Source organism: Platalea leucorodia (genome assembly GCF_965183815.1).
Source record: "Platalea leucorodia genome assembly, chromosome: 2".
Classification (NCBI taxonomy): Eukaryota; Metazoa; Chordata; class Aves; order Pelecaniformes; family Threskiornithidae; genus Platalea; species Platalea leucorodia.
In genome coordinates this window covers 9,986,569-10,014,079 of record NC_138824.1, presented here as the reverse complement: position 1 = coordinate 10,014,079, position 27,511 = coordinate 9,986,569, and the positions used below count along the sequence as shown (strand labels likewise).

Sequence of the window (27,511 nt, the reverse complement as noted above, 5' to 3'; positions counted from 1 at the left end):
ACCGTTGTGCAAGACACTGTATGTACAAATGTAGGTCCCACCCTTACCTTAAAAAAACTAAAAGTTATGTAACCAGGATGGAAAAGGTAAGTATTAGTACATCCATCATACCACCAGGAAAACCATGAGAGAGTATAAAATTAGTTGACCAAAGCTCTTAGAAAATCTGTGGCAGAGGTAAAACTAAATCAAGAATCTGGCTCTGGTCTCCATCTACACTTAAACAATCTTTAATAGACACGGTCCTTTAAATGTAAGATTGGTTATGATGTGCAGAGGATTGAGATTTTTTTTTTTTCCAAAATACGAAGCATACATGTTCATGGCTAGATACATGGTCCCACAGTATTGTTGAGACTTAAATTCTGCACTGAAAAATATACAGACTCCAAATTGAAAATCCAGGGAGTTCTGACCTCTGAGATTATGTCAGCAGCTAGCAGAAAAATAACAACTTTGTGAAGTAACTGCTTGGCTGCTGTCATTTTCAGGGCACTTTGTTCAAGTTCTAGGGCTAAATTGAAAATGGCACATTAATAAGAGCAAGCTGAACTCTGACATATGGGAATAAAAGCACTCCGTGCTCTGGCAGAGATGTTATTCTGACAGCTCTGGTTATGTAAAACCCATTGGCCAGCTTTTTCGTACAACACTGAGAGCCTAGTAAAACATACTGTTTGCCCTGACTTAGATCCAAACCTAGAATCAGCATAAGCTTACTGCTACCTCAAGGGAAGATGCAGAGTTCTTTAAGTACAAATACAAAGTAAGAAGTGATGATCAGAACAGGGGAATTGGAGTTGAACTATTGCAGGTTCTGGCTGGTGGTGACCAATTGTCTAAAGCCTAGTAGCAGAGTAGGGCCAAAAAAGACTTTCAACAGCTAAACATCCCATCTGTATGCTGAGGGCCACACTTAAAAGCAGAACTCCTTGAAAGATGACACTTCATGTATACGCTACATTTTTTTGATAAATGGCTCACTAAAATACAAGAAGAGCAAAGAGATCTTGGGATGTCGGAGAGTTGGATGTTGTACTCTTTAATATGAACAGAAATAACTTTCTTTTGGACATGCATAATCACACACTGGGCTTCCTGAATGAAATTCCATCCTATGCAAAAGCCTAATGCAAAGCATAGCGACCATTTTGGTCCCATTTATGCTGTTTCCAAGAATTAACTAGGACGCTTGAGGTGCACGGGCCTTCTCTTTATTCCTGTTGAAGAAACTAACTACCAGGATATGCAGAGACTTAATGGCTTAAGGCGTTGATGTGTACATGTAGCTTCCCAATGTCATCCAAACCCAAATGCTTAGTTGAAATAGCAAAACTAAGAATATAACCACACTGCCATAGTCCCTCTAGCTCTTACAGAAATTAGAGTTTTTTTCAGATTAGTAAAAAAGACACAATTGATTAGCAAATCCACAGATTGTAGGCTTTGGTTATCTTTATAAGAGGCTACCTAAATGTAAGTGAAGAAATAAAGAATAAAAATTAGGCAGATCCCTCTGCAAAATAGAGCTTCCCTGTTCTAGCTACTGCTTTAGTTTCTTTCCCTCTAATCCAATTCACTAGAATTTTTAGAGACCTGGAGAATAAAGATGTTTGAATCCTTAAATGAATTTTATTCTCTGACGCTAGAAGCAGTGAGTCGAGCGAAAGATGTGCCTCATTTCTACAGGGTCTATCAGTCATCTCTATATGTGTTTCTATGCCAACAAAAATGGTGTCCTAGTTAGAAGTGGTCCTTCAGCAAACGCCCTTTGGTTTCCCTGACTTCTCTCCAAGGGTCCATCAAAACATCTTTTTCCTTGGCAAAATTCCAATGGTCTCTACGAGTGATCTTACAGAAAATTTCAAAATAGTGTTCTAGAGAAAGTTTTCACAGCCTGTGATTTATGGACCATTGAAGGTCATTGGTGGCACAGGAACACTGGTAAATTAAAGATGGTTTAGAAATGAAAACTACAATGTTGAATCACTTTAAAAATTGAACCATGATTTTATGTTTCAAAAAGATGAGAGGCAGTGCCAGGTTTAGCAGTAAAAAAAGAGGAAAACACCCCTCTAGAGAAATGTGGCAAGGAGCGTCTCAAATTTATTTAGCAAGATAGCGAAAAAAAATGAGTAAAAAGAAAAAAAAGATTGCAGATGAGATTCTTTGGACAGAGAAAATATGATAAAAGAAAACTGGGGAAAGTGCTCCTTGACTGTGTACAGAAAGCAGAGAACAGCAGAGAATCAGAATGTTGCTGCAGAATCCTGCTCTGTGGAACAACAGAAAAGAAAAAGTAGTTGTGGGTTTTGTCTATAACAAGAAAAAAAATATCTAAGTTGTACCAACAGTGGCTTTAAGGAGCTCTGGGAATAGTCAGACTTTTCACTGGCAACTCTACCATAAAATAATCCCCTTTACAAATGAGGCTATGAAGAATATGGATGAATATAATGTACTTCTAGCAGCTTTTTAGCAAGGAAACACCATGGAATTCTGGAATAGTTGTCATGCTTTCTATTGTTTATATTGGGCTTCTACTGTTAAAAGATTAAATACCACTGAATAAGAAAATTTTCAAAAAAGCCAGTCTCAAGTATTTCATATGGTATTTTAATGGAAGTTTTCTACTCAAGCCCAGCAACAGTTGAAAAGTTGACTTAAGATCAAAAGTGAGGTACTATTTTTAGCCTAGAGCATTTTTTTACTTTGTTTATCTTTTGCAGGAAAACGTATCCATGGGTAAGTGGCTTGCTGAAGACAGAAAGTAAATTATTTTATCCAGGGCCCTGCAGCACTCAGGACATAGAAATTTTTTTAGGTGAAACAGAATGCGCCTCAGTGTGCGAAGTGTCACAGCTAACGTTTGAACAAGCACAGCTTCTTTCCCCGCAAGGAAGAAAGAGTAAGATAGAAAGAGTTGATAAGACAATAAAATGTAGACCAGGGGAGGGGAGGGGGGGGGGGAGGGGAGGGGAGGGGAGGGGAGAGGAGAGAAGCGGAGAGGAGAGGAGAGGAGAGGAGAGGAGAGGAGAGGAGAGGAGAGGAGAGGAGAGGAGAGGAGAGGAGAGGAGAGGAGAGGAGAGGAAAAAGGATGGAAATAGCATAGATAAACCACCCTAGATTTAAACCATGGCATTTCCAGTGTTAAAAGAAAGTGTACTGCATTTGAAAATAACTCAGGATGAATGCATCTAATGGGATGGGAGACTAATAGCTGGAGTCATCCTACCAAGGGCAGTTACAGTGCAGATTTCTACACTGAACCAGGTCACTTGGGCTCCATTAACATTAGGGGAAAAAAATAGTTTGAGAGTTCCGTATGTACAAGAGTGGACAACCACATTTGGTCAAATGAATCTCATCCTAGAGGTACCTACTTCTACCCATTGTCTTTAAAGGGAGCCTACATTGCTTAAGTCAGACAGAGACATCTCTTAATTGAGAGGAACCCAGATCTGAGGACAGTGACAGTGGGTCACACTAGGTGCCGAATCTGGTTAACTCCTCATGCAGCCAATGACATTTCATGCTTTAGTGGACCACAATCTTTCAGCCTTATGATAATTCATCCTGAGAGGTGAATGCAAAGGAGACATGGTTAGACCACTTGTCAGCATGCAAATCCATACATCTGGCCTGTTACAAAACCTGCCCAATCCTTCAATATTTATCACGGTATTACAGGGACCCAGTGAGATATGAAGGAGATTCAGGGGGAACAAACAGAGAGAAAATGGTAGTTAGCCAATGTGAAAAAGAATAGATTCTCTTTTGCACATGAAATGGAAATGTAAAATGCAATTTATTTCCTTGAATGCTTATAATTTTAGAGAATTGATCTTGCTGAAGTGTTTTATTATCTTGTTTTTATTATTATTATTTTTACTATATATTGCAAATAACATTCCATTTACGTAGGGACACAATTCAACCTTTCTAAGAATACTGAGGATCTGTGAGCCTGAACTGCGTACCATTGACGGGATGTTTTGCTATTGATTTTAGTGGGATTGAGATTCTTCCAGCACAGAGATAAATCCAATTTTATTCAATAACCCAATTTTATCCACGAACTCGCAGTTTTACATTCTTAGAAAGCCACAAATAATAGACACTGTGATTCCATACCTCTTTTGTCAGATTGTACACCAGTTTGTAGAGAAGAGGGGTGCAGTCAACTCTTAATGTGTAGTTGCCTGAAAATGAACAAAGACATAGAAATTTTCCCTTCACGTACCAGTGGCATTATCTTCTTAATGGATTAAACCCTGCAGTCCTTTCTTAGACAAACTTCTTGACTTCAAGGCAAGAATTTAGATCTTGCCACAGTATATATACAGAAATAGACTACTTGGTCACATTGTATAAGCTACTGCTACTACACAACAATGATGCATTGGTTATAGTACATACACTGTAATGTAATTAAGCCTTCCCATAGTTCTAAAATATGCCCAACTATCCCTCATTAGCTATAAGCCCTTGTCACTCCGAACTTGTGAAGCTCCCCCTGAAGCTTGTGTTAAATGGAAGGCAATGGTAACATCCTACTTTTTGTAGGGTGTTAAAAATAAAGTTGGTGCATCCCGGAGCAGTGCAGGAGGAAAGACATATTCCCTGCAAGATGTTCTAAGAAGTCTTTCAGTGCAGCTGCTTCTTCTCTTATCATAAAGAGGACTTTTTCAAGGTTTTTCCAGACTGTATCTGAAAGACAGATTATCTTCTGACTTGTGAGACATTTGGCAGTTTGTATTTCAGAACTAAGTCTCACCCAAATAGCAGGCAACAAAGATGCAGAATACTGTTTCCATTTACTGTCGCCTAAACCTCCCCTTTTACCACCATGCTGTGGCTTCTACACTTTACACCCATGAGGTTTCCACACCACCTGTGGGCTATGTTGAGCTGGGTAAGTATCTCATACTGAAGTTGTCAGTTACAGCTGCAAGAGCCCCATCGAAAAGAAACTATCAATCACCACTTTTGAGGCAGGTAGGAGCGTAAAGCAGTCTTCTCTATAGATTACAGCCACCGGACAGCAGCTGGGCAAACACCTCTGCCCTCAAATATGGACAACAAAGAGGGGAAGAGGGGTGAGAAGGCTTTGGTGTTATAAAGCATAAGCTCTCAAATAACACAGTTATTAGGTTTTGATATGACTTTAGACCTTTGGGTCATCCTTTGCACAGCATGTACTCACAAGAGGACTAGACCAACAATTACAGAAAACCCTATGGTGATGGAAAAAATATTAGGTAATGATGTTAATAATGTTTCCAAGGAGAGTCTGTATTAGAGAACTGGAAATAAAAGTCACAAAAATGCTCAAAAGGATGGCCCACTATTCTTCTTTTCCTTGCTAAACGACAATGAATAGAAATGATTTGCTGTCCAAAACATGGCATAAGAAGTGCTGTGGAGAACGTATGATGATAAACAAAATAATTGGCAGAGTACATGGATGCTATGGCTCTACAGGGGATTTTAATGCTCAGTCAGGTGAAAGATGTCCAAGATACTTAAAATAGTACACTGAATATGGTGTTCTTATTACATATTTCTTCTCCACTGGTTTTACTTTCACATTTTCTTTAATGCATAAAGCAAGAGACATGTTTGACTAATCATGATTTAGAAGAAAATCGTTAAGGCAGCAGCATGTTGGCTGCAAACCAACTAAAAAATATGTGTTACAATCCATGCTGAGAATATGAAGCAGTTGTAAAGCTATTATTTCATTCGTGAGATCTTCTAGGCATGAAATTCTGCTCTACTTTTTACACAGCATGTAGGCTGCATAATTGAAGGAACAGCTCTAACCCTCCCTATACCCCAGCTCCAACTGAGCATTTAGAAACTGGGTTTGGCTTTTCTTTCTTTCCAATCCTTTTGTGACAGACAAAATTTTCAGCTGACAGGAATAAAAACAGTTCTTAAATAAGCCTGGTGATATCCATTTTATTCACACATAATAAGCTCGAATAAGTTGGTTTAACATGGGAAGAGCAATGCCCTAAATAATGGAGGTTATGATGCAGGACAGCTTCACAGGACTCTATTGACTATTATTTCAGCACAGACAACAGTAAACGAAGTCCTTCTGTAATAAAGCTCAGTATAATTTAAGAAGGATTTTGTGATTTAGGTCATAGTGTTGGTCCAAAAATTCAAAGACCAGTTTCTAAGCAGCATTCCTGTATGACAGATCCTTCTCATACTCTGAAGGGCATAGTAAATTGGATAATGGAGGATGAGTTTTTTGTGAAACACAGTTCAGTGCTTATTTTTCTAGAAGAGCCCTGCCACAATACATATGCAACTCCCTGCATATTCTCCCTGCTTGTAGCAATGAACAAAGGTGACCACGCTGGCCCAAAGCACCAAAACGGGTCCCACCCCCACAAAATATAAGCCTAAGGCCTTGAGACAAATTGTCTTAAGATCGTAATAAATTAGTGTCCCAAAATATTATAATTTCACAGGGAAAGGAGCTGGAGCTGCAAGCAGAACAAGGAGTAGTCTGTCAGATATTAAAACTGTAATTGTAAATTAAAGCTAATGCGTTAAGAGAGAATTTAACATTCAGACCACTCAGTTCATTAGCACAGAATACTAAACTCCTCCAGAGGAGACATTCTGGACTTCAGACACGGGGGCTGCAGCTCATGGGCGGTGCTGTTTGCAACACGAAAGCAACATGACTATTTAAATTATTCTCTCTCTCCACTTAATACTGTATTTTCTACACTTATTCTGAACATCACATTATCTATCTGATGTTTGCCAGCTCTGGATGCAATAAATAATACATAGGCAACTATTAAAATTGACATCTGTGAAGTAAAGTGAGTTTAAAAATAAAAGACACACCTTCTATAGAAGAATCTGTGTTGATGTAAGCAACTGCGCGTTCCTGGAGGACTCTGGCATTTTCCTGGGGTTGTAAAAGTGTAATTATTACTTTCAATTATTACTGACATTTAGTCAAGAGCATGTTAAGTGCACTGTTTTTTCCAGCATTACCTTTAAGAACCCAGTCAGGATAAGTAGCACTAGGTACCTTGCTAATTATATTCATGTTTGAGGATGGGTCAACGATCTGGGCATATGAAATTCACTCCTGCTTTCTGGGACTTAATTTGTTGTGGAAAACATCCACAAAATGTAGCTGCTGCCTGCTGCATCACACAGGAGCAAGATGGAACAGGAAAATAACTGAACAGCATTGTAACAGGGTAAATTAAGGTTATACATGTGTTTTAACTCTGCACTTGCAGTGCTTTTGGAACATGCAACATGTGACTGTCAGGTCAGCCAGAATTCCTCCATGCTTTTAATCCCTAGTTGTTCATGTGAGCTCCCAGCACTGAATTCAGTTTTAACACCGATAAACCGAGTATTGCTGTCATTTCTACACTCTTCCATTTCAAAAAGGTGTCCTGGTTTCAGCTGGGATAGAGTTAATTTTCTTCTTAGTAGCTGGTAGAGTGCTGTGTTTTGGATTTAGGATGAGAATAATGTTGATAAGACACTGATGTTTTGGTTCTTGCTGAGTAGAGTTTACACTAGTCAAGGACTTTTTAGCTTCTTGTGCTCTGCCAGGTGCATAAGAAGCTGGGAGGGAGCATAGCTAGGACAGCTGACCCAGACTGGCCAAAGGGCTATTCCATACCATATGACATCATGCTCAGTATATAAGCTGGGGGAAGAAGAAGGAAGGGGGGGACATTCGGAGTGATGGCGTTTGTCTTCCCAAGTAACCGTTACGCGTGATGGAGCCCTGCTTTCCTGGAGATGGCTGAACACCTGCCTGCCGCTGGGAAGTAGTGAATGAATTCCTTGCTTTGCTTTGCTTGTGCATGTGGCTTTTGCTTTACCTATTAAACTGTCTTTATCTCAACCCATGAGTTTTCTCACTTTTACTCTTCCGATTCTCTCCCCCATCCCACCGGGGGGGAGTGAGCGAGCGGCTGTGTGGTGGTTAGTTGCTGGCTGGGGTTAAACCACGACAGTCCTTTTTGGCACCCCAGATGGGACTCGAAGGGTTTGAGATAATGACAGATTTAATTGGAATGTGCTAGATTGAATTTATAGTTGTTAGTGCTGTTTAGGTATTAATCAGTACGCTTCTGTACTTGCCATGGGGCTTGCTTGCCTTACTGTATATTAGAGTATAGTGCTCGTTAGTGGCTGCTTTTTGCTTTTGCTACTTGCTGAACTGCTTATCATCTTACTGTGCTGTGCCTGGGAACATTTTGATAACAACAACGGCCATGCCCTGGGCTGGCAGATGGCCAGGGCATCGCTGCTGTTTCTGCACTGCTGTACTGGACAGGCTGGAACTCCAGTGTGAACTCGAGTCAAAGGGACTGTGACCTGTGGATGAGTCCATGTGGGAGCAGGACACCCCGAAGCGCCTGTGGACGTGGATAAGCCCATACCAGAGCAGGTATGTCTCGAAGAGTCTGTGGCCATGGTTATGTCTGTGCCACAGCAGGTATACTTCTTGAAGGGATTGTGGCCCAAGGATAAGTCCACGCTGGAGAGGGTACACCTCGAAGCATCTGTGGCTGTGGATAAGTCCGTGCTGCAGCAGGTACACCTTGAAGCATCAGTGGCTGTGCATGAGGTCATGCTGGAGCACCTCAAAGCGTGTGGCCATGGGTAAGGCCATGGTGGAGCAAGTTTACTTCTGAAGAGACTGTGGCTGCGGGTAAGGCCATGGTGGAGCAAGTTTACTTCTGAAGAGACTGTGGCTGCGGGTAAGGCCATGGTGGAGCAAGTTTACTTCTGAAGAGACTGTGGCTGCGGGCAAGGCCACGCTGGAGCAGGTATATCTCTGAAAGCATTGTGGCCCATGGAGAAGGTCATGTGGGAACAGGTGCACCTCTAAGTGACTGTGGCTGTGGATAAATCCATGCCACAGCAGGTATACCCCTGGAGAGACTGTGGCTCATAGACAAGGCTCCGCTTGGAGCAGGTAAACCGCTAAGGGACTACAGTCTGTGGATAAGTCCAAGCCGAAGCAGGGGCAAGGGGAGGAGTCCATTGCAGTGTTAAACCCAATGGTCTGGTCCAAAGGGGCCAGGGGTGGAGATTGTAATGGAAATACCTTTAAATTGTTGTAACCCAGGATTTGAGTTGCATGTTATGGGAATTACTATAGCAGGAACCCCTTGTTGCTAGCCAGGCTAGGATCAAGGGGAGGAGTTCATTGCAATGTTAATCCTGGCCCAAAGTGGCCAGGGGTGGAGATTGTAATGGAAATACCTTTAAATTGTTGTAACCCATGATCTGAGTTGCATGTTATAGGAATTACCATAGCAGGAACCACCTGAACAAATGGAGGAGAAGCCTTACAAAAAGCAGTGCAAGTGCAGCAGTGACCCGACCTGAGCTGGCTTTGTTGCCCAATAACTCCACGCAACACACCACCTCTCCTGTCCTGAGTGATCACCATCACCGATGGAGCCCAGTCACGGACTAAATGAACCCAATGGACATTATGTGGACATTTGTGGATGTTTATGGACATTTTACAGACATTTTACAGGAGTGGTCCATAGAATAAGTGGGGTGGTGGTTAATGAGGATGTATTGGATAATGTGGGACCTGAGCATGACGTAAATGGTATGGAATAAGGGGTGGATACTGTCCTGGTTTCAGCTGGGATAGAGTTAATTTTCTTCTTAGTAGCTGGTAGAGTGCTGTGTTTTGGATTTAGGATGAGAATAATGTTGATAAGACACTGATGTTTTGGTTCTTGCTGAGTAGAGTTTACACTAGTCAAGGACTTTTTAGCTTCTTGTGCTCTGCCAGGTGCATAAGAAGCTGGGAGGGAGCATAGCTAGGACAGCTGACCCAGACTGGCCAAAGGGCTATTCCATACCATATGACATCATGCTCAGTATATAAGCTGGGGGAAGAAGAAGGAAGGGGGGGACATTCGGAGTGATGGCGTTTGTCTTCCCAAGTAACCGTTACGCGTGATGGAGCCCTGCTTTCCTGGAGATGGCTGAACACCTGCCTGCCGCTGGGAAGTAGTGAATGAATTCCTTGCTTTGCTTTGCTTGTGCATGTGGCTTTTGCTTTACCTATTAAACTGTCTTTATCTCAACCCATGAGTTTTCTCACTTTTACTCTTCCGATTCTCTCCCCCATCCCACCGGGGGGGAGTGAGCGAGCGGCTGTGTGGTGGTTAGTTGCTGGCTGGGGTTAAACCACGACAAAAGGGATGAGTCAAAGCACTGACATTTCCTATGAAAATGAATTTGACTGACTGTTTTGAGTCAACCAAGCATTGCTTTCATGCTAAATAGATACACACGCTTGTTTAATTTTTTGTAAACTGGTAATTATGTTTGAAATTGATATTCTAATCAGTAAGTGGTATTTTACTAAGTCTTGGCTTTGTGATAGATATTCTAATTAGGTTAGTAATTGTTACTTGATTCATTCAGTTTGTAACCCAACTAATCATTTGTAATTCTTGTGAACTAAAAATTGAATTGGTAATTGATAACTTCATAACAAAATTAATATCTTTAAAACAAACAGTAGAGGAGATTCTGCAAAAGAATATGAAGGGAGGGAGCAAGCCTGCATATGCATACATAAGGCCTTGCATATATGCAAAAGTATATTTGCAACATAAAAAAATTCATTCATTTATAAGCAACGGAGATTGTCTATGTAACAAAAGGATGTTCCCACAGTTGTAGAGTCTTTTTGTTACACAGAAGACTGTGAATATCATGGGTTAATCTTCCTCAAGATTTAGTGGATGACAGATCTGGCAGCTGCAGAAAACACAAATGTAAGCTGTGAAGAATGTCTCTAGAGAAACCGAATCTAATGTAGGTGTCAAAGAGGAGGAATGCACACCACCAAGATAAAGCAAGAAAACAATAATATAAAAACACTGAGGTTCAAATATGAATTGTGCTCATGGCTTCTAATCTAGTATAGCTGCTGTTTCTTGAAACAGTGGAGGATAGATTACTAGATATTAAATTATTAAACAAAAACCAGAACAGCAGTTGCGATATGTGAACAAATCAAACATAAAAAGAACTCCTAATTTATTCATGATTTGCTCAAGAGAAATTGATTTTCAAGTATCATTGTTTCATATTCCTCATGGTTAAAACAATTGTGTGTTTTTTCTTGACAACATCTAAACGTGTGCACAGATACATAGACAAAGACATCACAAATAAAAGTTTTATGTACAGTATACTTTTGTTACCAGTGGAGTTGAGGTGGGATGAAACTTTAATGCCAGCTCTTTAAAATCTCTCATTAAATGATTTTAAAGGTAATTTAAATTATGCTTTCTTCATTAATGTCCCATAAACAGTAAGCTGCAGAGAGTTTATTGCAGCTGGAAGCCAGACAGTTTATGGGGAAAAGAATTAGTGCAAATCCAAAGGAACAGAAATCTCAGCTTTGTTAACAGAAGAACAATGGAATCCCTTTGGTGTTTGGGAGCATATTTCTGGTTTTGTTCCCTCCTCTGACACGTGTCATTTTGCTATGTAATTTTGTGGTTTACTGAAATACATGCCAATAAACTAAACCAAAAAGATTAAAATATTTTATGTTATAGATTTTGAAAGCTCTATCCACATATCTAAATATAACCTTGTAAATAAAATTCTAACAGAAGAACAAGACCACACATTTCTGTTAAACCATTCAGTACTAATAAATTGACATAGTTCAGCAGAAATGTGTTCATCAGACAGTTTTCTGCCTGCTCTATTTCTATTTTGAATTTTAGAGACAAAGCAATGAAAACTCTTATAAGATCTGTATTTCTTACCAGGACTGAACAAATCCACTTACAGGGTTAAGAACTGAACATGCCCAACAGGGAAAGGAAGATAAAAACATTCAGAACCTTCCTTCTGAATTTCCCAACATCCTTCTGTCAGGCAGGAATATAGTCAGGGATCCCACTACAGAATTAATCAATTGTCCTGCCCCTGAGACTCTACAATACTGGAAGTTTCACAGGAATTTGGAACTATTCACTCTTAGATTACCTACCCTTTCATTTGCCCAGGAGGATTAATTTCCACACAAAGCGCTTTGTGTGCTTATGGATCACAGGTACATGATCTGGACTTTAGTTTATAGAAACTAAGGAATTTCTCAAACAGAAAGTTAGAAAATAAACCGATTTAGGTTATATAAAATGCTATCATTCTGCTAAAAGAAGGGATAGATTTCCACATAGAGACCACTGAGGGACATTAGCTTTGAATCAAAATAGATTTTTAAATCTTAAAAGAGTTAGTGCATTTATGTTGTAAAAAGTTAGGTAGGTAACTTGTATAAATATATGAGGGCCTCACAGCACCTGAAGGAATTTGTTGTGCTCCGATTTTACCTTGAAGCTATTGATTGCAGTCTAGGAGTAGATGCTACTGTGTACTGCAGCTGCCTGCAACAGACTTTCAAGTTTTGCTTTCTTTTATTTACCTCAGCCCATTCTGTGGAACCCAACAATCCAAATTCTTCTGCATCCCAGCTAGCAAAAATAATAGTTCTCTTAGGTCTCCAACCTGCAATCACATAGTTAAACTTGAAAATTCAACTTAAAGTTAGAAAGTCTAGTGAAAGATCACCACAGTTAATTGAAATCACTTTAAAAAAAAAGCACTTAATTGATACAGCAGTAAAAAAAAGTTCTCTCTAAACTCCTCAGAAGAACATATTATTGCAGAGGCATTTCTTCTTAATGCAGTATTTTCATTCCACACAACTAAGAGGGTACTATTACACTGGTGAGAGATATGAAGGAATAAATTCAGTCAACTAAGATGCAATGCTACATATGCATCTCTTCAATGAATTTGCATCTTTCGTAATGAGAAATACAACTTTTTGTAGAGGTGAAAAGTTAAATCAACACAACTGCTTATGGGAACATTCAACACAGTTCCTCAAAGCTTCTGTTTTCCATATCCATCATTCTGTGTCTGTAATAAGTAACTTACCTTCCATCTTCATTTTACCAAAACTCCGTACAACCTCCTGCAGAACAGCAGCACCTGTAGTTGGATCGATACCACCAAATACCCAAGAGTCTCTATGACCTCCTAAAATAATATATCTGTCTGGAAACAAACACACAATATCAACCCTTAATTAAAAATGCATTTAGGTTACCTGTATTTCCTTTGATTGCATCCCTACTTGCGTTAAATGAAATAAGAAGTTTAATACCAGTGCTACAAATTTATTATTTAAAGTGATCTGCAATCATTTACTTACTCTACTGAAGTATATAAATGAAGACAAGAAATATTTTATACATATTTTTCCACTTAAAAGTCTTTCATGTACATGGCCTGCTACTAAGTATCAACAACAGTATGCTGAGGTCCCAAATCATCACTAGTTTTCTGTACTTTGCATTGTGTTAATTTCTGCAAAGGCAAAATGTATGAATGATGTAAGGGGAAACCTACTGTAAAATGACAGGCGTGATAAAAAAATTCTCTGACATCCATCATTCTAGTATTCCCATTCAAATATATTCTTCGGAATGCCAATGAAAAACAGTGTTATGGGAGAGACAGGATAACTATTAAGGGTTTCTTAGATTCCATATTATCTGGCTGTCTAAAAAACTTAAAGTTTCTTGCAATATGAGAGCAATTTCACCAAACACAAAATAAAGAAGGAATTAAAATCCTCAAGCACCCAATGCTCACCTGGTTCCACAGCTCCTCTGAGGATGCCAATGACGTTGTAAATTCGTGTTATTTTATTGTTTGTATGAACATGCATTCTGACTTTTCTGAAATTAAAAGCAGCAGGGATTAACCATTTCTGACTGAGAAGGCAATAAAAAGTCAACCTAATAGCTTGTAAGCCAGAAAGTTTGTGCTTCTGTTCTGCTTTGTGTGTTCAGCACTGACCTAACCTGTCATGCTGTATCAGTGTCCCATTTTTTATTTCAGGTTAATCTGCTGACAGAAAGATGCCTTAGAAACAATCTCATGAAGTGGGACAATCTATAAACTTTCAAACATTTACAGAATTTATTGAACTGTTAGTTATGGGAATCAATCAGATAATTGTATATTAGAGGAATAAACTGAACAGCATATACAGTAATTAAAAATACATTTACATTTTGACCAAAATTATAATTGTGGATTTTTACAAAGAATACACTTTGGTTTCATAGCACAATTCTGTATATAAAGATAGAACTTCAAGAGAAGGTCCTTAGAAATATTCATCCAGGAATAAACTGAAATCTCTGTTTAGGACAGAAGATCTAAATAATCAAGATTTGTCAATCCTCCAGCCCTCCCCCCTCCCAGTAGAATCCACTTGTGAAATTTTATAAAAAGGAAGGAAATTCAGGTATTAGGAGAGCTAAAAATAATGTACTATTCAGCCCCTCTTAACCTGTAAATGAAACAAAGCATCAAACAATGCTTTTTTTGAGTCTGGCAAAACCCCAAGAGTTTCTCATTTGAAATTATCTTTTCAACAGCAAATCTGCACAGCTGTCAAAATCAAAACTTACTTCAGGACAGCTACTGGACTTTTGCCCAGAAAATAACTGACACCAGTGCCTTCAGCATGCATACACTTGCACACTTTACATGTGCAAGTGGCTTTCTACCTAGACTCAGAAGGTTCGTTTTGATATGGAGCTACTCTGAGAAAGAAGTATATGTAGGACTATCCCATATTTACAAAAACTGTAACCCTATCAAGTAGGAAGATGTTAAAAAGTGCATTCAAAAATATTTCCCTCGTATATGTTTTGTGGATGAATCATATTGTTTCTTCTTTCACTGTTGCTCTTCAAGACATTCCAAACAGCACCTTAATTATGTCAAACATGCTTTCTAATTTATTTATTCCTACTTTATTCATTTTCAGCTAGTGTTAAAGCAGAGCAGAAAAGAATAATGATCAATGAATTCTTTATAAAATTATATATTCAGACATACTCTTGTTTTGCAGGAGGTGGAGCAGTGATAATGATACACCATTTTTACACACTGTTCATTGTGGTCCACTACCAGTCCTCATAGAAATTTCATGTAAACTGATAAATATCTTCCTTGTTTATAACTGATAAGCTGCAATAGATAAAACTAAAGATCGCTTTTCTATTGCTTTTTCATACAAAAATTCTTTCAGTTTACATGAGAATAATCATAAGATATATGTGCTTTGGGCTCTTCCATCCTGTTATTGTTCAGGGCTGTCAACCACGGGGCCTACCAGCTTTGGGGAACAGCTGATGGACTCCCAAATCATTGCCACACTTCACAGCTCTAAGTTCACAGAGACTCTGGGAAGCTTCCAGTGGACAAGGGAAGCATAGGTAGAAGAGAACTACTGAATTGTCAGTCCTTCCCTGTTGGACTGGTGCCAGCTGGCTGTTCTATTGTCCCCCTGGTCATCAGAAACAGAGAAGACAAAACTTGAAGTGAGGAGGAAGTTCAGGGTTAATTCAACACTATTAAAAAATATCTACTTACTGCTATATATGCATTTTTAAAAGGACCAGTGAAACAATGTCTGAACCTTAAAGTAAGGATTAAAATTGGAATGACAGGGCTGAACCTATACTCTCAGAATCTCTCTATCCATTGACACTGGGGACACTGAGCAAAACCATAGTTTTGATTATTTTCAAATTTTTATTTTCAAATTCTAATAATTATCACCAAGTGTTGCCCACTCAGAAGGAAGTAAATTGCTCCAGAATATCTCTAGATGTATTGTTTCACAGTTTTCTTGTTGAGATTTTTTTTTGCAATATTTTATAAATAGGCAAGTGTTAAAACAGACCTTGTAGAAGAGTTGTCTGCAAATCCTGGCCCTATGTTATAAGACACATTGAGCCTTCCCTTCCAGCTGCTGTCTGGAGCTGCGGGTCCTCCCATTGCACTGTTAAGTGAAAACCAAGACAAATGCAGTTGACCAGTAGGCTAAAACCTTAAATTCCCTTAATGATTACTGCACCTAAACCAAGGTGGGTTTACAAAATTCTTAAAAGCATTATGCTGGAAACAGATTGCTTTGAATTTTCCACATTTTCTGAAGAACACACTACTACAAAAGAGCAATAAATAGAAGTAACAGCATAGATTTTACCATCTTAGTATAAAAAATTTTGCTGCACATTTGTGAATACTGACTTCTGGTGAGGAGGACTGATGTATACTCACCGTAATAATACTTCTGCATCATGATATCCAATGGGATGAACTGGGATTTTGGGAATCCCTACACCTTCATTAACTTTATACCTGAAAGTGTACTCTGAGAAACCAGAACAAAATGTCAAGTTTATAGTGTTCTTAGCAACTTTCACCAAACTGGAAACACTTTTGAACAGCGCAGCCACACAGTAGCCACAAACACGCATCAATTTTTTAATTCTTACATAATTTCTTAGATATTGCTTCTAGGAAATCAAAACGTAACGACAGAACCACAAACCCAATAGTGCATCTTACAACTGTGTAAGAGAAATCCCCACAGTTGATGCAAGGTTAGATTTGCTGTCCATCCATATTATTGCATCTCCTCAAAGCTGACTGTGGGATAACCAAGCTGGTGTGTGAGGTGAAGATGGCCCCTGTGCAGTCTGTTGACAAGCTGCAGAAGACATCCACAGATGCATTTCCCTATGTTGAAGACAGACAATGACTCTCTGAATCTGGTGGGCCAGGCACACACAATCTATCCTGGTTTTCAGTATGGTGTTGTCTTATGCCCCCAACAATGGTCACACAAGCCAGTGAGCTTTCCAGAAGCACCCTTGTGTTCCCATCCCATCGGCACAGGACTACTAGGCACCTTAGTTCAGACTGAGTTCAGGATGCCTACAAGGACAAGACAAGCACATGGTGCCAAGTTTCAAAAGACTCCAGGCTACTGTTTTTTTTAATACAGAAATTTTACTCCCTGTAAAGAGGATTTTAAACTGTTGGATTTAAAACTACTTTTTAAACTGCTTGGAATTTAGTATCAGCAAGGAAACATACCTCCAAGCAAAGCTATTACTCCTCTTAGATGGTAGACTATAATCTAGTTTAAACTGGTCCTCTTGAGAAACATAGATATTTTAAAATGGCTATAAATTCTCAGTCATTTTCTACTGCTTCACAGCCTGTAAACCTACACATCCTGCTTGTCTAAGAGTTACAAGGCTGGGCTTATACAAAGAGATTTTCCTAAAAACTTACTTTCCCTGCCTAACTCAAAAGCAACCACTTGCAATGACATACAGGTGGGACTTAGTCTGCAATAGGAAAGTTAACTACTGCGAAAAATAATTTTAAGCAGCTTTTTTCTTTTCATCTGTACTGAAAATAAATGAATTTCTAGTGCCACAATAACTTTCAGCACCAGTTTATAAAGTACTTGGTGGCCCAGGGTACAGATCCTTCACTCACCTTTCGCAGGATAACCTGGTGTTAGAGGGTCCCCAGCTCCATTCAGGTTTAACACATTCCCACGCTGGACTCCTCTGCCTGGAAGGTTCCAGCCGTCTGGATAAGCATCTACTCCTGGGGCGCAGTAGTCAGCAGGGTCTGAGTAAAGTATGATCCCTTGGGCTCCTGCTAATATGGCATTTTTAACCTGTGAAATGATTTGCTTTTAAGAAATGCCTTTTTTTTTTTTTTTTTTTTTAATGCAGTAATAAATCTGAATGTTGCAATTTGCTTCCATGGGGACATATAGCTTTAGAAGTTGTATATGTGGAAGAGTGAAAATGACCACAGACTTGGCAGCAGAACAAACCAGAGCAAAACACAGTAGGTTCATTATTTGTGTCACACCTTCAGTCATAGCTCAAGGCTATGAAATAAAGCCCAGGACATAATATTGAGGCACAAAAACTGACCATTATCCCCACCATCCAACTATCACCAATTTTGTCAGAGTTGTTGTCTAAAGTCAGAAGAGTTAGTTATTCAGTCCCTGTGCATCAGACTCCTTGTCAAATACTTACTTCTTCAAAATACTGCAGTTCTATGGATGAAAATTCTTAAAAGCCTTGGCTATACAGACTACTCAGTTCCCTAAACTAATCTCTTGCAAGAACTGCCTAAGGAGTTTGCAGTCATCTCAGTCTCAGGAGATTAATACATTCATCTGTTTTTATTGTTTTGGAAGTTATTCTTAGAATGCAGTCACAATGGATACATTGCAGGCTTCCTTCTGCTCATATGTTCCAGCTTACAGCCCTCATTAACTCCTGCCAGCTCTACCATCAGCAGTGTCTGACCCATACAGGAAAAAATAAAACACAACCCTTACTTTGTTTCCTCTGAAGATCTTCCCATATCTGGCAATGACAATCTTTCCTGTACAGTTAATTCCCATTTCACGCTCCAGCTTAAAATAATCTTCGGTGCGGCCATAATTCACATATATGAGATCAGCCTGCACAGAAAAGAAAAGCAGTTTCATGGCCACTGGCCATTCAACAAACAAAATATCTGTTTTCAGAAATACACAGCTTTATTCACTATGTATGACATAGATATTTTTTTGCATTTCTACAAATAAGATCCAGTGCCCATAAAAAAGATTTCCATAATATTCTATAGCAAGCCTTGGCTTAAATTGCTGACCTTTCTATATTACCCCGCACTTAACAGCAGCACTATAAACTGAGGTGGGAAACTAAACCAACATACTTTGCTAAACTGACAAACTTCTGTGGCCATGAAGAAATAGTGGTATTCCTTGCATACACAAACACTCACTATTGTATTTCATTCACCTATGCAATGCAATGTTGTCCCTCCCTTGTTCCTCTGTGATGAATTATCAGTTTAAGTGAGGGACTTTTGTAGCCTTTGAAGACATTCACTTAATCGAAAATGTCTTCCAAATTGATTTATATATTGCTATTTCTACTTAAAACTAAAGCAAGTCCTCTTCATGTGATCGAGTGACGTGGAGTAATCTGAGATGTATCCAACATTTTCCATAAAGATAAAAGCTTCTCACTTATTATGTAAGTCAGATTCCTAGCAATTTGAGACAGCTTTTTTTCTAATAGGAGACTTCTAACCTTTGCACAATATGTGGCTTAGCTGTCCTTACGTGCTCTCTTATACTAACGGTTAATTAAAACTACTACAAGAAATATTTTGAGAAGTTGGAGCAATCTATCCCATCAAGTGTTTTGCAAAATATGACTTCAGCTAATGATAATTTTTTTTCCTTACCTCTGGCACTCCTTGTGCTGAAAAAGCATTATACGGTGGTAGTATATCAGTAACATTTTCATACCCCTGTGGACGTGGTTCAAACAATGATGTATTGAAAATCTATCAATAAATAACAGAAGTCTCTGGTCAAACACTCTACCTCCAGGCACAAGTTTGTATGCTAAGCTTAGTTATTGCAAACAATATGCTAGTTTCCATAAGTTGTTAGCAAAAAATACAATTCTAACTATCATATATAAGTTCCAACAAAAAACCAGCTAGGGATACATAGCTGAATTTTTGTAACAATGCAGAGATGCGTACAGAGAGACAGATCACTTGTCAGAAGACGCTTATCAGTCACTGCCTGAACCTAAGCAAAAAAGTAGCTGAAAATTGCCAAGAGGTAGTGACAATAAAAAGACACCTCGTTTATCCATGCCATCACAGGTATTTTTTGTGATTACCCCCACCTGTATTATTACCCCTCTCTTCACCTCTTTGCTAGTTATGCTCCAGTTAAACACGCTGCCTTTCATCACTATCTATTGTAACACTCATGTTGCCTCAAGGTTCACATTCACTCTTTGTCCCCTTGTGAGGTTATAGCTGAGAGACTGTGTTAGGGAGTTTCTGGAAGAATTTCTCCATTCTTTCACCTCTAAGCCCATGTCATCCCCAAGCACATATTCCTCAGTTTCTACCAGGGCTCTTCATCCCTACCTATGTGCTATGATGCTTCTCTAGCAGTCCCATCTCCTCTACTCACTCAGGTTCCTTGTCAGATTTTATGTCTACTTCTTTAATTCCCCTGGGTGTAGAAAATGGAGAAGGTGACTATAGACCAACAGTTCATTACTACTTCCCACACTGACTTAGGAGACACCATAGGAAGCCAGCAGGATCAGGTTCAGAGCAAATGAAACAAGGCAGTACTTCATAAAATGGATAGGATCCGTGTGGGATTCCTTACCTCAGCATGTTGTGGAAGCAAAAATTGTACAGATGTTCAAGCAGAGTTTGGACAGGTACTTGGAGGAGAGATCTAATAAGGGTTACTAACTGGATAAATACTTGGAAAAGAGGTCTACTGAGGATTCTTAGACACTAACTGCATCATGCTTAGAGAACCTCTGAGCTGAAAACAGCTAGACACTGGAAGAATTGCATGCCTTAAATACATTTCTTTGTTCTTAAACTTCCCTGTGCATCCACTTAAGCCTGTTTATGGAAACAGGATATAGACCTAGACGTATCCTTAATCTGAACCAATATGGCCATTCTTATACCTTATGGTGTATGGATGTTAATCGCAGCCTCTCCACACATCCTCTCTCTACCGTATGAGGCACTGAGATTTCAGCCACTCTGCTCTGTTCTGCTGCACAGTCTGGAAAACCATTTCTAAATATGAATTCCCTTTGCACTGGATTTTTTATCATATTATAAAGCACATGTTGGGATGAGTGGATGAGAAAACAGAGGAAGACATTGTTTCTTTAAAGAAGTCTTACATAAATATAGTTTAATCATTAAAAAGATCACCTCATTCCCTTGATCATCAATTACTGAGATGTAGTTTGGCTGCTTTTCATTTGGGTATGAAAGAAGCACATCATAATGAACGAGTTCTGCTGAATCCAGTCCAAATTCCTTCCACTGGCCTTGAATTTGTTTGGCAAGAAGAAGATTCTGTTCAGTTCCTGCGAGGTGAGGCAACGTGGTAAATGAGCTAGAATAAAACAGAAAATCGCTAGGAAGCAGCAAATGCAGAGAAGCACAATAGTGAACTTGGATCAGTGTGTATAACGCCTATCTTCGAGCCACATGCATGGAAAGTAAGGTCTTACAGTTAAAGTCTGAGCTGTATACCATGACTGTTTATTAGTCTGCATCAGCATAAGCACAAAATGTAGTCAGAGCAGAGGATCTTTCCTGAGGCCTTAAGATAACTCAGCTGAACCTTTCTCTTTGCATAACAGAAATAGCCACATCTACACACAAGCAATGAAAATCAGTGTCAAAGACATTCAGCAAAAGACTATGAACAGTATGCAAGGACCAGAAATAGATCCAGAAAAGCTACGCATTCAGAAAGGAGCCCTCCAAATAATTCTGGTATTTGATGATGGGTTTGTACATTGTTGGCATAACATGTTCTAATAAGTTTAACTTGAAAATCATTATGTCAAAACATCTGCACAGATTTGTTCTTTTTTTCTTAATCAAAAGCCTGAATAATAAAAGCCTTCTTAATAACATTTACATCCAGATCAGATATAACACATAACATGATAAATAGTCAGAAACAATATCCAGCTCCTCTGGGCTACCCTACACAAATCAGTCTAGCATTTGTTTGGCCCACTGAACAAATGAGTTATGGTGAACGCTGCTGAGTCAGCCAGGTACTAAGCACCAGCTTCCGATTCCCAACAGGCTACTTGTTAATGGCTGCCTCATGGATGTCAGATACCATTAATTACCATTAATTAGTGGTACCAAATACCATGATTAGTACCACTTCAACCTGTCAGTTCAGCCTATTTTGAACCCATGCAACAGCTTGTTCTTCAGTATGCGCTTCCTCAGCTTCCAAATGAGAATGCTGTGGGAGACGACGTCCAAAGCCTTGTTAGTCAAGGATGTTACAGCCACTGCAACATCTCCACCGATACACATAGCCAGTCATTTCCTTAGAGAAGACAATCACCCTGATCAGTAATGATTTTTTTTTTTAATTGACAAATCGTAAAAAAATGCTGACTGTTCCTAACTATCTTTGTGTCCTTCATGTGTTTGGAAACTGATTCCAGAAGGATGTTTGGTCACCCTTCCAGGGACTGAAGTGAAGCCGACCAGCCCACAGTCCCCCCAGGTTGTCCTTCTTGCCTTACTTAAAGATGGGCACATCATCAGCCTTTTGCAGCCACCAGGGACCTCCTTCAATCACCAGAACCTCTCATAGACAGCAGCCTTGCAATCATAACATCCAGACCTTTCATGTAAATCCCACCCGGTCCCCTGGATTTGAATGCATCTAGGTTCTCTATGTAGACCACAACCTTCTATAAGGAAGAAATTTTTTACAATGAGGGTAGTGAAACACTGGAAGGGGTTGCCCAGGGAGGTGGTAGATGCCCCATCCTTGGAAACATTCAAGGCCAGGCTGGATGGGGCTCTGAGCAGCCTGATCTGGTTGTAGATGTCCCTGCCCATTGCAGGGGGTTGGACTAGATGGCCTTTGAAGGTCTCTTCCATCCCAAAGCATTCGATGATTCTATGATTCTGCTCTCTGCTGTTGTCTTTCCCTTTCTTTAAAGTGTGCAGGTAGGCGCTGAGGTCCTGAAGCAACCTTTGCCAAAGCTTGTTGCCTGTTTTCTTTTTGCACTTCAATTCTCTAAGTATTTTAAGTACCTTCTGATTCCTTAAATACTCTAGTTTAAATACTACATACGCCATCAGGAAAAATATACTGAACAACACATGATGCCTTTTTTCAATTTTACACTTCCAAACAGTTTCATCCTTTCCAGAGCTATGATTCAATGCTAAGGTCAAAGTGTCTGCATTTTCTGAGACTCACAGTTTGTTCTCCCCACTTGATAAAAGCAGATTTAGTTTAAAAAACTAAGAATATGGATCAAAATTCTCAAGTTCACATTTTTTTATGCTTTTAACAAGCTTTTTGGATAGTGTATTAATATTTATTTCCTGCAGTTCCTGCTTTTTATTTGAATTTAGGGAAAAAAAAAAAAAAAACAACAACAAAACAACAAACCAGTATGAAGCATTTGGCCCATTATCAAAGCAAACAGACAAACCAGACACCATTAATACCCTATGGCCAAGAAACTTTAGCATAATTGCAGAGCTACTTCATGCTGTCATCAATCTCAATGTTGCCTAGACTCTCACTCAAACATAATCTTCAGGAACTCTCCAATCTACTGAGAGCAACAAATACAAAATAAGATAAGGTCTATAGACTTAAAAAGCTAATTGATGTTAGAAATGAAGCCTTCTGGGTTTAGAATAAATGTACAGAAATCAAATTTGTCAGCAATCCTGTGATGTTTATAATGCAGCTGCTGACTTACATGCTGAACACCAACATGTTACTAAACAGAGGTTGTATTTGTTTACTTTTTGTGTGAGTATATTTGTTCTTCTGTAGAAGATATAAATATCTACAAGAATGATTTTTTTTTTTTTTTCATTTTCAGTGAAATACACAGCAAAATGAGAGGGTATTTCTATATTCCTAGAATTTTAGAAGTTTTGAAAGAACTGCATGGATGCACTAGGATGCAAAAAATATATTTAATTACAATTACACCATGCAAGGCTTAACCAACCATACACACACACTGCGCTTGGACAGGGCCCTTCACCTTCTGAAACAGAAGGCAGGGTGTAATGGGATCTCAAGCACCCAATTAACAGCACAGGATCCAATATGGCCACGCCAAAGGAACTATCAGTTGTAACTATACATGCAACTCAGTGCCATGCAGACTTTGTATCATTTTTAATACTACATTTTTAATATATTCATTTTCTACTTAGACTAGCTGCTCAAGCTGAAAGTTTAAGGAGACACTGGACAGATTATCAGTCAAATGCAATTAATAGCAGTGTATCCCAAATTCAGTAAAATCATCTCAGTCTGAGACAAAGCAAAGTTATCTGATGTTAGAGCTTCTGACAGTTGTGAGGAAGAACCAGACTCTTATACTGCATTAAATCAAGACTATGGAAAACCATAATAAAAAAGCATGATAAGCACTGGCAGTAACGCAGCTTGAGGGAAGCACACTTAACAGTACAACCACTCCAGAAAAGTAACTTCAAAAATGGGGAGGCGGGGAACAGAAGGGTTGTGAGTCTCTCCCTTCTCCTTCCTCCAGACATTCTGTACAAACCAAATACTTCCAAAGCATCTTAACAGCTCTGCTTTCAGAGGCTGTTCCTTGGAGCTGATGTTATCACTTTCTGGCTTTGTGACTGGTAAAATTATTCAAAACCCAAATGCACAGGGCTTACCGAAGGAATTGCTTGATGTTTTCTGCTTTCATTTCAGCCACAAGTTTCTGTCGCGCATTTTGATAGACATCTGAAGAGTTGGGGTTTTTTTCGGTCGGTTTTGTAAACCATCCTGAAACACATTCAAAAAGCTTCCTACTTAGCAAGAACACCAGTCCTCACGTATTTGAGCCCATGTGCAACCTAAAGTACTGAACAGTCTCATTAAAACCATGAGGATGAACAGGGCTTAGAGCACCCTCTGTCAGTGTTTGCTGGCTCAAACATAGAAGTGAAACAGAAAAGTAAAATATACTTTCATTGACTGAATTGCCAAAAAAGTGACATAATTAGAAGAGCACACCCTCCCTAAATCTCTGGTAAATACAGTCTCCTTTTTAAGGCAGATTCATCTCTCATTAATTTTAAACTATAGTTTAAATTCTCAGTTAACTCTTTGCAGTGAGAGGATTGAACTCCTGATGCTCATGATGAACTTCCCTTATTTAATTTATACATATATTTAAAGATATGTGCATAAGCATATTTAAAGTGAAGGTCTAGGACTCAGCAGACACCCTGCCAGCATTATAACAGTTACAGATTTGGAGAAGGGTGCAGTTAGTCTATTTAATAATTAAAGGAATAAAGTTAAGTGTGACCCTAGTCAGTTTTGAAAAGTTAAAGATTTTTCAGTTGCCGTAAATCTGAGAGAGTATATCAACTGTATGAATTTGTCCTTAAAAAAACCAAATCCTTTTACTATTATAGCTAGTAAATCCCAATCTGGGAAAATTGTAATAATAAAGCCAAGTATATGTGCTGTCACATGCACAATACATATGACCTGTTAGACTGAAATGCAATTGTAGTAACGCTCTGAACATAACAGTGATACTGGATCAGACCTTAGGTCCATCTTTCCCAGTACGCTCTTTTGGAGCATGGCCAAAAGATGATGTTCAGGGAAATGTATAAGAATAGCACAAGCACCAGAAATTTGCAGGTTAGGGATCTCCTAAATCAATCTAATGTTTTTTGTATTTAATAGCCCTCATGGATTTTTCTTTCATACTTTAGTCCGAGGTGTGTGCTACAACACAAGCTTAAAAAGGACAGGTGCAGACATGCAATTTTAGACTTAAAATCAAATGCCATAAGTGGCTGCAGAAAAGAATCTAATGTTTAGTGAAGTTTATTGTGCGTGATGGAAAATTCAGCAGCTCCGCTCTTGGCTGTCAGTCAAAACTCCTCCTCCTCTACATTCTGCCCTTAATTTCTAAAATAGCAACTGAATAGGAGCATTTAAATAGATCTTCAGTAAAAATCAGGAAATACAAATAAAAAAATAATCCTGGAGGTTTTGCAATCACAGAAGTCTCAAACTCTTCTGTTAATCTCTCCTCTTTGAACGTCTGACTGCCCGTTACGGGAAGCTGCCAGTTCACCAGGGCTTGTCTTGGGCTGAAGCAGGCAGCCGTTCCATCCCTCACTCCCTAAAGAACGAAACTGCTACAGAGAACAACCTCTTAGAAAACCAGTGGGTCAGGTATTTTGTAACGTCCCTAAAAAGCAGTTAAAGCTCCCTGATGGGGAGTTAATCACAACAGGAGTCGCACATACGTATCTGTAGAGGGCAAAGGCTGCGAGCTGAGCCCCCGTGGCCCTGTACTCACCTGCAAGAAAGCCCAGCAAGAAGCAGCCCAGCAGCCCAGGGCAGCCTAGCCATGTGCAGAGGGTGGCCTTGCTCCTGGCCATAGGGCACCGGTGGCCGGCAGCTCTGCAAGCTGCGAGGAGGGCAGGCAAGCAGCTGCCTTCCTCCTCCTCCTCTTCCTCCTCCTCCCTCTCCTCCTCCTCCCGCCTTCAGCCCCAGGGCTGCCCCGGCTTCTGATTCTCAGCTCTCCTCCTGCCTAACCAGCTTTAACCCCTGGTTGATGAGAATATGATTTTCTGAGTGCAATAAACCCCTTCCATTTCTTAGTCTCACCCCGCAAGACAGCTTGTGTGTAGCTGTATGTGTATCTCTGTAACAAATATGCATCTAGACTGTGCACCAAGCAATGCACAAGTACTATTTTAAAGGTTCATTTCTATTATCAGGACTTTCTGGTTTTGAAAGTTCCTGCTTTAGGCTTAATCACAATCAGTATTTGTTCCAGTGGAAGTGGCCAAGAGATGAAATGGAGGAAGGGAAAACTTGTTTTCTCTTTACCAAGGAAGCACTGAATTGCTCCCCTTTGTAATCTGTGGTTAAATTCATCCTTGGCAAGTGATGAATACTTAGAGCAGCTCAGAATACGATTTAGATTAGCCAACGGGGACATTTTCAGACATCATCCAATTGGCAACTGGGAAAAATTGCAAAATTATTTTGCATATTCTCGAACTTTTAACATTTTGGATTACAAGGTTCTTTTAGAATCAAATTTTCCTAGTCTAATTCAGCCAAATCCGTCAGTATCTCATGGGAAAGGACAAAACTTCAGCCCAAGGAATAATCAAGATACCTTCACAGAATCATGGAATCATTTTATTTTGTACAAATTTACCCTGGCCCTGCACACCACTCCCTGCTGCTGAGCTCCTGCATGGCTACACAGAAGCCAAGACTGACCTTTCTGGAACTGAGGACCTGCCCATCTGAGATCAGTTATCTGGCTGAAAGCCTTTCCAGGAGCCTGGACATGCTCTGAGTTCTTACCACTCACTCCCATAAGAGTCCAAAGTAGATACATCTTGTGAAAGAAATGGCAATGTTCCAAGTATCAAAACTTCCTTAAATAGACTAGGTTGAGCTGAAAATATACAGAAACTGCTGAAAAGATTGGTTAATGTCCTAATTACTTCAGTAAGGCTTTTCAGAGATTAGAGAAGAATTACACCACTTGGGTATTCTGCACCAGTCCCTACCACTGTCTTAAGTGTACGTCTGGATGTCTTTGTTCAAATGATAAGCACGTCCAGTTTTGTGATCTTTTTTTCTGTCATTTCCCAACTGCTCATAAGCCATCACAAATTCCGAACAGCAAGGACTTTTCACACCAACATCTCGCTTGACATATACAAACCAGATGGAATTCCACCTACAGAACGTGTAAAGAATGAGCATATTGATGTATTATTAGCATTTATACAGCACCACAGGTGTAGGACTGGCACATAATAGACAGTAAAGTGACAAGGGCTTTTGGAGATTACTATCTAAATTAGACCTCATATGATGACAACATCAGTGGAGGAAGAAGGTAAGAATAGCAACAGT

The 27,511-nt window shown here is 39.4% G+C and overlaps 1 protein-coding gene across 1 annotated transcript in view; it reads right to left on the bottom strand.

Moving 5' to 3' along the window:
• Window positions 1-26,007, bottom strand: part of LOC309604441 (N-acetylated-alpha-linked acidic dipeptidase 2-like) — a gene marked incomplete at both ends in the record, with an annotated part of 37,102 nt that extends 11,095 nt beyond the window's left edge. Inside the window, 13 exons of the mRNA XM_082337808.1 lie at window positions 4,135-4,202; window positions 6,877-6,940; window positions 12,494-12,576; window positions 13,012-13,131; window positions 13,732-13,817; window positions 15,842-15,940; window positions 16,222-16,315; window positions 17,455-17,641; window positions 18,323-18,448; window positions 19,243-19,344; window positions 20,770-20,956; window positions 24,271-24,382; window positions 25,926-26,007. Coding sequence (XP_082193934.1) covers window positions 4,135-4,202; window positions 6,877-6,940; window positions 12,494-12,576; window positions 13,012-13,131; window positions 13,732-13,817; window positions 15,842-15,940; window positions 16,222-16,315; window positions 17,455-17,641; window positions 18,323-18,448; window positions 19,243-19,344; window positions 20,770-20,956; window positions 24,271-24,382; window positions 25,926-26,007 — 1,410 coding nt within the window. The remainder of the gene's footprint in view (window positions 1-4,134; window positions 4,203-6,876; window positions 6,941-12,493; window positions 12,577-13,011; window positions 13,132-13,731; window positions 13,818-15,841; window positions 15,941-16,221; window positions 16,316-17,454; window positions 17,642-18,322; window positions 18,449-19,242; window positions 19,345-20,769; window positions 20,957-24,270; window positions 24,383-25,925) is intronic.
• Window positions 26,008-27,511: the final 1,504 nt, after the last annotated feature.